The 11,881-nt window shown below is 40.5% G+C and overlaps 1 protein-coding gene across 1 annotated transcript in view; it reads left to right on the forward strand.

Moving 5' to 3' along the window:
• Positions 1-7,307, forward strand: part of alp3 (alkaline phosphatase 3) — a 9,061-nt gene extending 1,754 nt beyond the window's left edge. The window contains exons 4-11 of the mRNA XM_017490422.3: positions 7-181; positions 2,046-2,218; positions 2,440-2,580; positions 3,080-3,149; positions 3,551-3,685; positions 4,566-4,757; positions 4,889-5,005; positions 6,719-7,307. Coding sequence (XP_017345911.1) covers positions 7-181; positions 2,046-2,218; positions 2,440-2,580; positions 3,080-3,149; positions 3,551-3,685; positions 4,566-4,757; positions 4,889-5,005; positions 6,719-6,936 — 1,221 coding nt within the window. The 3' untranslated portion in view covers positions 6,937-7,307. The remainder of the gene's footprint in view (positions 1-6; positions 182-2,045; positions 2,219-2,439; positions 2,581-3,079; positions 3,150-3,550; positions 3,686-4,565; positions 4,758-4,888; positions 5,006-6,718) is intronic.
• The last annotated feature ends 4,574 nt before the right edge of the window (positions 7,308-11,881 follow it).

The following is an 11,881-nucleotide window of genomic DNA, read 5'->3' on the forward strand; positions in this document are numbered from 1 at the left end:
GTGTAGGTGTACACAGTAGATTTTCAGATCCCGGACAGTGGAGCAACAGCGACGGCCTATCTGTGTGGTGTGAAGACAAATCTGAACATTGTGGGTCTGAACGCTGCTGCACGGAACGGTGTGTGTCGCACACAGACAGGAAATGAGGTCACGTCCATCCTCAAATGGGCTAAAGATGCAGGTATACGCCCACCTGTCTCTCTAGTCTGTCTGTCTCTCTCACTGTCCATGTCGCTTTCTCCATCTGTCAGTCTATAGGTAACAAATTTTCTCTCTCTATCTGTCTGTCTGTCTCACTCTTTTTCTTTGCCTGTCTGTCTGCCTGTCTCTCTCTCTCCACGTCTGTTTCTCCATCTGTCAGTCTCTGTTTCTCTATCCATCAATCTGCCTGTCTGTCTGTCTTACTATCTCTCTCTTTGTATGTCTCACTCTCTGTCTCCCTCACAGTCACTCTCTCACTCTCCATCCACCTGGCTGTCTTTTTGTCTTTCCATAAGGCCATCTGTCTCACTCACCGTCTCACTTGCTGTATTTCTGTCTCACTCTTTGTCTGTCTGTCTGCCCCAGCCACTGTCTCAATGTTTGTTTTTCTGTAGGCCTCTGTGTCTGTCTGTCTCACTGTTCTTTTTGTCTTTCTGTCCATCTTACTTTCTCTCTGTCTCCCTGTCTATCTCTCCATCTGTCTGTCTGCCTGTCTGTCTCACTTGAATAGCTGTTGAATGGTGAAATTTGTTTCCTATAGACATATGAATAGAAATATATTAATTTCAATTATAATCCTATGTTTTGTTATTATGGTAATTATCTTAAAACTGAATTATCATCCTGAATAAAATGATCATTTATAAACACAGAAGTGAATTTAGGAATAAATATTTTAGTGCTACTGTGAATCAAAGCGAACTGTAAGATCCCTCCAGATTCTCACCCATAATACCTATTACACACTCCTGACCTGCTAACCTCACCGTAACACCATGTGTGTGTGTGTGTGTGTATGTGTGTGTGTGTGTGATTAGCAAGCTGATTAGCAAGACAAAATGAATTTGTTTTTGTACCTATCTTAAAGCTTAGCATGTTAGCAAACGAGCTAGTTGCACTCTAGCTAGTTAGCACGGTAGTATAACACTGGACAGAGAGTGTAGAAATCGAGTGTGCACTACAGAAGGGTCTTAAAAAGACAGTCATTAGAGTTCAGTTTTAATCAACTCATCACCCTTTTCCTCCTCTCAGCATGTGAAGTGTGGGACTCTCATATCTACCCTCGTCCTGGTCGGGTCCTACCCACACTGAGACACGCATTCTGTACACACCACCGCCTCCGTCACACCTTCATACTGCTACAGCACCACCTTTTATTCTTAAACCTGCCAAAATACAGATTAGAAGCAGAAGGTTCAGAAGGTACACTGACACTAACCCACATCTAACGTTTCCTCGTATCAGCGTCAGGTCCAGGTTTCCTCTTATTAGCATTACGCACATGTACCTGTTCCTTCTGCGGTGTGGTGGTTAGAGGGTTCTGATACTGCAGCTCCTGATGGTTCAGGTTCTGATCTGTCTTTTGGCTGGGTTAAGAATAAACTGTGCTATTTTATTGGGAAGCGTTTCAGGAAGTCCAAAAAACACACACTATCCCAGGGAGCATGGGGCACAAGGCAAGGTGCACCCTGGACAGGGTGACAATCACACACCCATTCATACACTATGGACACTTTAGACATGCTAATCAGACTACCATGCATGTCTTTGGACTGGGGGAGGAAACCTCCGCAGCACGGGGAGAACATGCAAACTCCACACACACGACCCCAGTGGGAATTGAACCCCAGACCCTGGAGGTGTGAGGCGAACGTGTTAATCACTAAGCCACCGTGCACCCCAGAAATTCAGGGATAATGTCACGGAAAGACGTGGAACTCTGCAGACACAATGGCCTGATGTCATATCACAACAAACCAATGACTCCGTAAAAACTGTGTAAAGAAATGTTTTGACATTCTGTGTGTGATAATGCTAATGTGTTTTGGTGTGTGTGTGTGTAGGGAAGTCAGTTGGCATAGTAACGACGACACGTGTACAACACGCCACTCCAGCGGCCTCTTATGCGCACAGCGCCAGCAGGAAGTGGTACAGTGACGCTGACATGCCCGCTGCGGCCAAGAGAGACGGCTGCACCGACATCGCCTCCCAGCTCATCTCCAACACGGACATCGATGTGAGTGTGTGTGTGTGTGTGTGTGTGTGTGTGTGTGTGTGTGTGTGTGTGTGTGTGTGTGTGTGTGTGTGTGTGTGTGTGTGTGTGTGTGTGTGTGTGTGTGTGTGTGTGTGTGTAAACAAAAATTATATTAAGTATAGGTTTTGTGTATGTGTTAGGCATACTTGTCTAAATGTGTGTGTTGAATGTAAATGTATAAATGTGTGTGTGTGTGTGTGTAGGTGATTATTGGCGGTGGCCGTAAGTACATGACCCCTAAAGGCACGATGGACCCTGAGTACCCCACAGACCTGAACTCAGCTGGCACGAGAGAGGACGGACGCAACCTCATAAACGAGTGGATCAACATGAAAGAGGGAAAGGTAGACAGAGAGAAAGAGGTAGAGAGAGAGAGAGAGTGAGTAAGAGAGAAACAAAGCGAGAAAGAGATAGAGATAGGATGTGAAAGAGAGGCAGACAGACAGTAAGAGAGACAAAGACACACAGAGATAGTGTAGATAGAGACAGGATAGAGAGACAGACAGAGAGAGTGACAGAGGGAGGTAAAGGATGGATTCATAAAAGAGAGCGCCAGAGATGGAAAGATAGCAAGAAAGAGAGACAGAATAGGATAAAGAGGCAGACAAAGAAACAGAAAGAGAGACAGAAAGAGGTAGGGGGTGTGGCCTAAAGATTGAAGGTGGAGCTTGTACACTAGGACTGAATAAGATTATTTTTAATACAGACTTGTTCTGCTGTTTTATGAAACCACTGGCGTAAAAACAGTGTTATCTGATGATGTTAAACTGCTATCCGTAACTACATTACCCTCGTAGCTCGAGTGCAGAACTGAAGAAGCTTCTTTGTCCGTGTGGTCCGTAGGTAGCTCGCTATGTGTGGAATAAGACAGAGTTTGATGCGGTGGACCCAGAATCCACGGACTACCTGATGGGTGAGTGTGATGTAATCAATTACTATTAATATAATAAACAGTGAGGAGGATTCTGATTGGTCAGAAGGAGATCACAGGTTTCCGTCATCACAGCTCATTCACAGGGACTTGTATGGCAGACGCTCCACCAATAATAAACAGAGTTTCAAAAGTGTGTAATCGTCGATATGGTGAAGTTTTCCTCTTGTAAGGAGATGTTTATGTATCATTTATGGAAGGAGTCTCCAGTGTCAGGGCTGTGTAACAGTCAGAGGTAAAGCAGTAACTTTAAGTTTTCCGACATCTTCAGGACGGAGGAGTTTACACTTTGCGGTTTCTCAGTTTTGGTGATGAATGATTGTTTCTTGCTGCTGTAACGTAAGTGATCATAGGAAATAATTATTTATTCGGTTTCTCTGTAGCCCTGTTTGAACCCGGTGATCTGAGGTTCGAGGTGGAAAGGGACCCGCTCACAGATCCCTCCATCATGGAGACGACTGAGAAAGCCATCCGCATCCTACAGAAGAACCCGAGAGGATTCTTTCTGCTAGTGGAGGGTAAACTTCCACCAAACAACCAAACTACCAGCCAATCAACTCGATCCATCGATAAACTAATGAAGATCATCAATATGGCAACAGTTTAAATCAGGAAACATTTCGGTAGAAAATAAACTGTTCAATATATATATTTTTTTACATTAAATAAAATAATGATCAAATTCATATTTATTTAATTATTTATTTATTTGTTTTAAAAAATGCAACACTACTGTTTGTCTGGCAGTTTGTCAGCAAATCTATAAATCGGTCCTGAAACTGGAGGCGAACGCGGATGCGAGTGCAGATAATAGTTTAATGGAAAAAAAAAAACAGCAATACAAAAGACTATTTTTACTATAAAATTACAACCCCGACAATATCGTCATACATCTTGTGTATTGTTGTAGTTATTTGTTATATCCTTATTAAGTGCCATAAAAGCTCAAGTACATAATATGATATTAAATATAAGAAGTATAATGTAAATCATGTAAAATTATGAAGAGGCAGTAAAGTGTCAGCACTTTTGAGGAAATGACTGATGAGGTTATAGCTGCTATAATGTAACTGAGAACAGGAACTAAGTTGTTTCTTGAACATAAAACAGAATGATGTTTGTAGTTACAAATGGATAAAAAGTGTGAGGTGTCATTCTGTAATAAATGAAACACTGTAATCTTTGGTAAACTGCTGTGGTATAAGAGAAATAAAACTCTTTGGGATGTGCTGTTATAGGAGAATAATCCACTTCAGGGTGAGAGCAGTGACTCAGCTTCATCACACCACCGCATCAGTGATTATTTTCCTAGAACAGCATGACACTGAGGGTTTTATTTCCTATTCAACACACTCACCGGAGAGAACCGGATCAGTAATCGGTGTTTTGTGGCTGCAGGGGGACGTATCGATCAAGGACACCATGCTAGCCGTGCCTCGATGGCACTGCATGAAACTGTCGCCCTTGACAATGCTGTTGCCCGGGCGCTGGACCTGACCAATGAGGAAGAGACACTGACCGTTGTCACTGCTGACCACTCCCACTCGCTCTCGTTTAACGGGTATCCCTTCAGAGGCAACAGCATTCTAGGTAAGTGTGTGCAGATTTGAGATGTTTGAGAGGACCAACGTGATACAGGAACTGATGATAAGTTTATAAATTAAAGGACATCTGGCTGAAGACAAAGGAAATAAAACCCCCCATGTGTGTCCATGTCTAAGGTAAATCTCCTGTCTACGGGACGGACATGCTCCCCTTTACCACACTGATGTATGGAAACGGACCTGGACACAAAATCCTCAACAACAAACGACTTGACATCCGCAAAGTGGACACCAGTGAGGGACACACACACAAACACAAACACACACACACACTACCTAACTGTCTAGATAAGTCAGCTTAACATTTATGGAAGGAGTCTCCAGTATCAGCACTTTATAACAGTCAGAGGTAAAGCCGTAACCTTACGTTTTCCGTCATCTTCGGGCCAGAGGAGTTTACACTTCTCTGCTGTTCATCAGTTGGTTTTTGTGTCTTATTAACTTTAAGAGAGAGAGAAACAGAGAGGCTGGTGAGGAAAGAGAAAAGTTTATCGCTGTTATAAAGTACGTGAGAACAGGAACCAACAAGTTTCAGCATTCGATGTAAATATACACAGATAAAAAGTACAACATGTTATATAATTAGAAAGAAATATGTCATTGTTGATAAATTGCTGTGGTGTAAGAGGAATAAAACACTAACGTGCTGCTGTTCATTACTTTCCTATAGTATCAATCATCACTCCAGCCTCCTTGAGGTTTCCTCAGATCTCCTCCTCGTTACTGTCACGTATCGGAGGCTGAGACTGAAGTGCAGGTTCATGAGTTTAATCCAATAAGTTCAAAGGATCAGGGAGAATTCAAGGTACATAGGAAAGCAAGGGTCAATCGATCAGGCATACAGTCCAAACTCGGCAGGGCAAAGAGACAAGGTCATAAACAAGGTCAGCAAGGTCAAAACCAGGATAAACAAACACGGTAACAAGTCTCGGTAATGCCAGAGACAGAAAGCAACTGAGCGTATACTTCACCAAGAGTGAATGCATAGAAGGTCCTTTTAACCTGTGGTTGTGGTCGTGAATGTGAATTGGATGCAGTTGTGCGTGAATAGAATGAAGGTGAGTGTTCTGGGAATTGTGGTCCGTGGCGGCCATGTTTGTAGGCCGCAGTGCAGATGGGAAATGTAGTCACTGGTTTGTTGTGATATGACAGTTACTCTGGGAAAACCCTTAAACGTTTTTATCAACAAACCAACAATAAAGTGTATTCCTTTCATCAACGGTTTCACGTAGAACCCCTTTAGAAATCCGACTCTCTAACACAGTAACAACGCAGTAATAACACCACAACATGCTAATAAGTGTCTGTGTCTCTGTCTCTGTCCGTGTCTCTGTCCGTGTCTCTGTCCGTGTCTCTGTCTGTGTGTGTATCTCTGTCTGTGTCTCTGTCTGTGTCTCTGTCTGTGTCTGTGTCTCTGTCTGTGTCTCTGTCTGTGTCTCTGTCTGTATCTCTGTCTGTGTCTCTGTCTGTGTCTGTATCTCTGTCTGTGTCTCTGTCTGTGTCTGTATCTCTGTCTGTGTCTCTGTCTGTATCTCTATCTCTGTCTGTGTCTCTGTCTCTGTCTGTATCTCTGTCTGTATCTCTGTCTCTGTCTGTGTCTCTGTCTGTGTCTGTATCTCTGTCTGTGTCTCTGTCTGTATCTCTGTCTGTGTCTCTGTCTCTGTCTCTGTCTCTGTCTGTGTCTGTATCTCTGTCTGTGTCTGTATCTCTGTCTGTGTCTCTGTCCCTGTCTGTATCTCTGTCTGTGTCTCTGTCTGTATCTCTGTCTGTGTCTGTATCTCTGTCTGTGTCTCTGTATCTCTGTCTGTGTCTCTGTCTGTATCTCTGTCTGTGTCTGTGTCTCTGTCTCTGTCTGTGTCTCTGTCTGTGTCTCTGTCTCTGTCTGTGTCTCTGTCTGTGTCTCTGTCTGTATCTCTGTCTGTGTCTGTGTCTCTGTCTGTGTCTCAGGGAGTAGGGACTACGTGCAGCAGGCGGCGGTTCCTCTCGACACGGAAACTCACGGTGGCGAGGATGTGGCCCTGTTGGCTCGAGGCCCCATGGCTCATCTGTTCCAGGGTGTTAATGAGCAGAGCTACATCGCTCATGCTATGGCCTATGCAGCCTGCGTGGGAACCAATCAGAACCACTGCTACACTGCACGCAGCTCTGCCCCTGACATGCCCTGACTTAATCACTAATATTAATAGTAATATTACCTCAATTCTTCAATCTGATTTACTCATCACAGTTTACTAAATGTACGTCTGTTTTTTTTTCTTTAAATCAGCGGACCCTTTATGACTTCATTTATCACTACATATTTTCTCTGTTATTTTATTAAAAATAAATTCCTCAGTAAATCAGAATAACCTTACTGTAATGTGCATATCAAATTGAAAACTTCAATCTACTGTAAATAATTGTGTATATTTATTGCTGAAATTTATACAAACATGGGTGCACTCAATTAAATTAAGGGAACTTTATACGGTGTAACTGAAATTTTCTCATTAAAAATAAAAACATGATGCTCATTTTGCTCATTCTAAACATCTTTTATTTACTTGTTTATTTTTACCCACATGTATTTGTTTAATAATAAATAACTCACACTTCCATTAAGTTATTGTAAATACATTTTAGTGCAATTAGACCTGCACAGCTCACATTAGAAAGAGCACTGCACTAGCATAAAAAGTAAAAAGTTAGAATGATTTGACAAACATTTATGCTTGAACCTAATGTTGATTTATAATGCAGATATACAGTATAATGCTAGCATAAATATTAATATTTCAGTTATTTAATTTAGTGAAACTATACAGCTCATGATTTAAAAACCAATCAAATAAACTGAAGAATATATTGATCTGATTATGATATCAAGCTTTGAATCTCAGGGCCAATCTAAAACCCATTAAAATGAATCAATTAGATCTTAAAAATCGGGATCTCAGAAACAAATAACCCTTTTTTACCCTTAAGTGATGGAGTAAATGTTGTTACTGAAGGGAAACTTGATGTAACGCATTAGGAATTTCATTCGTTTAAAATTTAACACTAACTTTAGTGTTATATTAAAGTATAGGCCTAATTAATTAATTAAATTCTAAGCTCATTTTAGCGTAGCAATAAAACACAATTTAAAGGGGAAAATGCTAAACAATAACATTTGTGTACAGAAAAAAAAATCTTCATGTTCTATTTAAAAAAGCAACCATGATAATATAAATTTAATACATTTAACTAATTAACATAAATACATGTATGTGTGAATATAATAAAACTAATTGTTTCAAGATAATGTTTATACTCAATGTTTTAGGGCCAATCCTTAAATAATACAGATACAAGATTTTGAGAATAAAGTTGTGACTTTTTTCTTGAAATCTCGTGTATTTTTATTAAAATGCTGCTGAAAAAATGAGATTTTTTTAAAATTGGACATTATTTCACATAAGTGAAAAAAATCTCTTTTTTTTTAACCTTTAATAAATATTAGTTTATATTTTTAAGCCCATAATCCTTAATAATTTAGCTACAATATTTGGATAAAAAACAACAACAACAACAACATTGTAGTCATGTCCTCTGAGTGTGTGGAGAGAAACAGATTTTGAAAACACACCAGTGGGTCACTTCCTCTTTGTTTGATGGTGTGGCTAATTAGGAAGGGGATTGTTTGTGTGCGTGTGTGTGTGTGTGTGTGTGTGTGTGTGTGTGTGTGTGTGTGTGTGTGTGTGTGTGTGTGTGTGTGTGTGTGTGTGTGTGTGTGTGTGTTGGGGGAGGGAGCCAGTGTATGGTGTTCCTCCCAGTGTTAATAAATAATGCACAATGTTTAAAGATCAGCTATTTAACATATTATGTAAAATAATTGTGTGTGTGTGTGTGTGTGTGTGTGTGTGTGTGTGTGTGTGTGTGTGTGAGAGAGAGAGAGAGAGAGAGAGAGATTGAGATTTAACACAAATTTATGTTCATATCACTCTTGATTGACTGACTTTCTTTCCTTCTTTCTATTTCTAGATTCCCCTTATTCTCCCTTTTCTTTCTTTCTCTCCTTCACCAGTCAGTCATGTGTTCATTCGGTCGTTATCCAACTGACATCACTGGTAATCACATCAAGTGCTCCCATTTTTTTTTCTTTTCTTTTTTTTTTTCTGTAACATGTTTACATATCCACAGATTTATTTTATTCTAATGCGTTTTCTTTTTTCCCCTTTCCTTACTCATGATTGTATGTTCTTTATTTGTTGGTTTTGTTTTGTTTTTGTAATAATTCTAAATTATTTTTGAAAGTTTAAAAATGTAGACAAAGCGAACGCAGACGCAGTTTCATCTGTTCACCTGAAGGAGGAGCTGTAACACAGTTTACTAAGACACAGAGAGGGCGAGAGGGAGAGAGCGAGAGAGACAGAGAGAGACACAGAGAGAGGCTTGTTTCCTTCTGTTGTTGATTTTCTGCACTTTTTCTTCTCTTTTTGTCTTCTGTCTCGATAATCACATATTTCTTTCTTTCCTCATTTCTTCTTTCTTTCTTTCCTTTTTTCTTTCTTTCAGAGTGTCATATCATCTTCATATGTGTTATTTATGTACTTATTCATTAAAAAGGCAGTTAATAGTCAGAAGTGGCAGTGAGGGAGAAGCCGTCATGTTTAATGTGAAGTGTTGGGGGTCGGATGTATGGATGCACTTCAGCAAGGATAGAAAGGGGGCGGGGCTAGTGGGTGTACGATCACTAGACTGCTGAGGATTTCCGGAACCACTGACCTTTCATTCTAACACTAAAAATAATCTTAAACATTCAGAAACTCCTTATGAATCTCTTTTTTTTCTGAAAATCTTGCTGTTCTTAGTGTGAGTGTTTTCCATTACTGATGCTGAAAAGTGAACTCCGCCTCCTTTCACAGAATCCTCAGTTTATTATTATTATTTTTTGCAGTTATGCATCTGAGGTTTGGGTTTTTGTTGCTTTCTCTTCACCGCTCCCACTCGTCAGATCTGAAGCGTCTGAGCAACGTGTGATGTTCAGGAGAAGCGAGAGAGTGTGTGGGTCAGTCCTTACAGCTATGTTTAGAGTGTGTGTAGGCGCATGGTTACACAATACCCTTACACACACACACACACACACACACACACACACACGTACCAGGCATCTGCAAACTGGAGTCTCACATTTTCAGGGAAGATAAAAATGTGAGACTGACGTTGTTGAATTAACTTTATGGATTATGCCTTTAATTCAGCAATAAATAAATGCTATTCTTTTTCATTTAACCTCGTAGAGTTTAAAGAAATAGTGCCATAAAAATATAGAATTTAGTTGTAGCAGAAAGGGGCGGAGCCACCGAATGGACCTGCTCTATCTAGTGGGAAAAGGCGGATCTACCAGGCAAACTAGCTCAGTGTTCTTTCTATTGAAAGAGGTCAAGCCACCAGATAAACCTTCTCTATGTAGCAGAAAGACAGACTTGCTCTATTTAGCATAAAGGGGTGGGGCTACAAGACACACCCACTCTATGTAGCAGAAAGGGATGGGGCCAATATGCAGACAAGCAATGTGTTGCAGAAAGGGCTGGCACCACCAGACAGACCTGCACGAGGTAGCAAAAAGGGGTGGGACCACCACATGGACTCACTCTATTACTATATTTACACGGACAGCAGTAATCTAATTATTGACCTTATTCTGAGTAAGACAGTATTCTGATTAAGTGTTTACGTGAGTCGCGTTTAGAATACTCCTTTCATGTTCCCGTGTTACGTGTTATAGAACATAGATGGATTAACAGCACACGTCATTACGTCACCGCGCCACGCCGTCCGACGTCCCTCCAGAATTTCACGCATCAACATACAGTTCGTCTTCGTTATGGGACCGTATACAGTTTTGGGTGTTTTTATGTATAATTTTCCGAAAGTTTCAAGTGCAGTTAATTATTAGTTGTGCTGTACGTGCAAATAGACGACTGCTTGAAGCCATGGGCTGCGTCCCAAACTGCATACTTACCTACTACTGTATATAGTAGCTGAAATACATGTACATCTCCTACTATACAGCAGGTAAGTATGCGGTTTGGGACGCAGCCGTGCTCTCTTGTTCGCCGTAAAACGGTTGAGCACTGCCGTGTGTGATCGTGTCCTGTCGCACAATGTGGTGAAAACTCTCACACGACTAAAACAGGAATACTCCACACGTCTTAATTCCATTTGTGTTTACTTCGAGTATGACTTTAATCAGATTAAGGTCATCAAAAATTTCTGTTTACATGCTAGTTTCTTAATCAGAGTATCGTCTTAATCGGGTTAATATCGGATTATTGTTGTCCATGTAAATGTACTATATGTATTGGAAAGTGGGACCAGATGGAACTGCCCTATGTTTCAGAAAGGGGTGGGGTCACTTCATGGACTTCAAGAAAATAATGAGCAGTAATGTAAAATTTGTACAGCACCTGTTAATACACACAGTCAAAGGGTTCTTTAAGGGTTTGTTGGATAATAACGGGTATTTTCTTCTAAAAAAAAAAAAAAAAAAAACAGGTTCTACTTGGAACCCATTCTGACAGGAAATGCTTTGTTGTAGAGTTCCACCAGGGAGACAACCAAAGAACATCTTTAGCGTGTAGTGTATAATGTCCTGCACAGTACAGTATAGTACTGAGGCCTTTGGTGGGAACACAATGTTACTGCACCTTAACATTAAGTGTACTGCTGCTTTAATAGGTTTTTTTCTTTGTTTGTTTGCTGCTTTAAAAATCATGATGACCCTGAGAAAATAAAAACAAAGTTTTTATCACGTGACCACTCATCACTCATCTGATGAACATTCAGCGGGTTTCCTTTGAGCAAATAGTGACAATACATGGTCTAATTACTGTCCAATGCCTTCTCTTTCCCCTGTCCGAGCTTCCAGCCTCTAATTTTGTTCACTATTTAAAGATTTTTTGTTGTTGTTGTTGCTATTCTTGCTGCACTGTTAAAAACAAACAAGTTCAAATAGGCTCAACAATGAGACGGAATTAGACTTTAGCGACTTCTCAATCACGTGATCAGATTTGTGTGAAATTGTAACGCGATGTAGGTTTAATAGAAAAAATTACATTTATTTGCCTTTTATTGTCTATTTCTAAA

The sequence above is a fragment of the Ictalurus punctatus genome, unplaced genomic scaffold, assembly GCF_001660625.3.
Source record: "Ictalurus punctatus breed USDA103 unplaced genomic scaffold, Coco_2.0 Super-Scaffold_100071, whole genome shotgun sequence".
Lineage (NCBI taxonomy): Eukaryota > Metazoa > Chordata > Actinopteri > Siluriformes > Ictaluridae > Ictalurus > Ictalurus punctatus.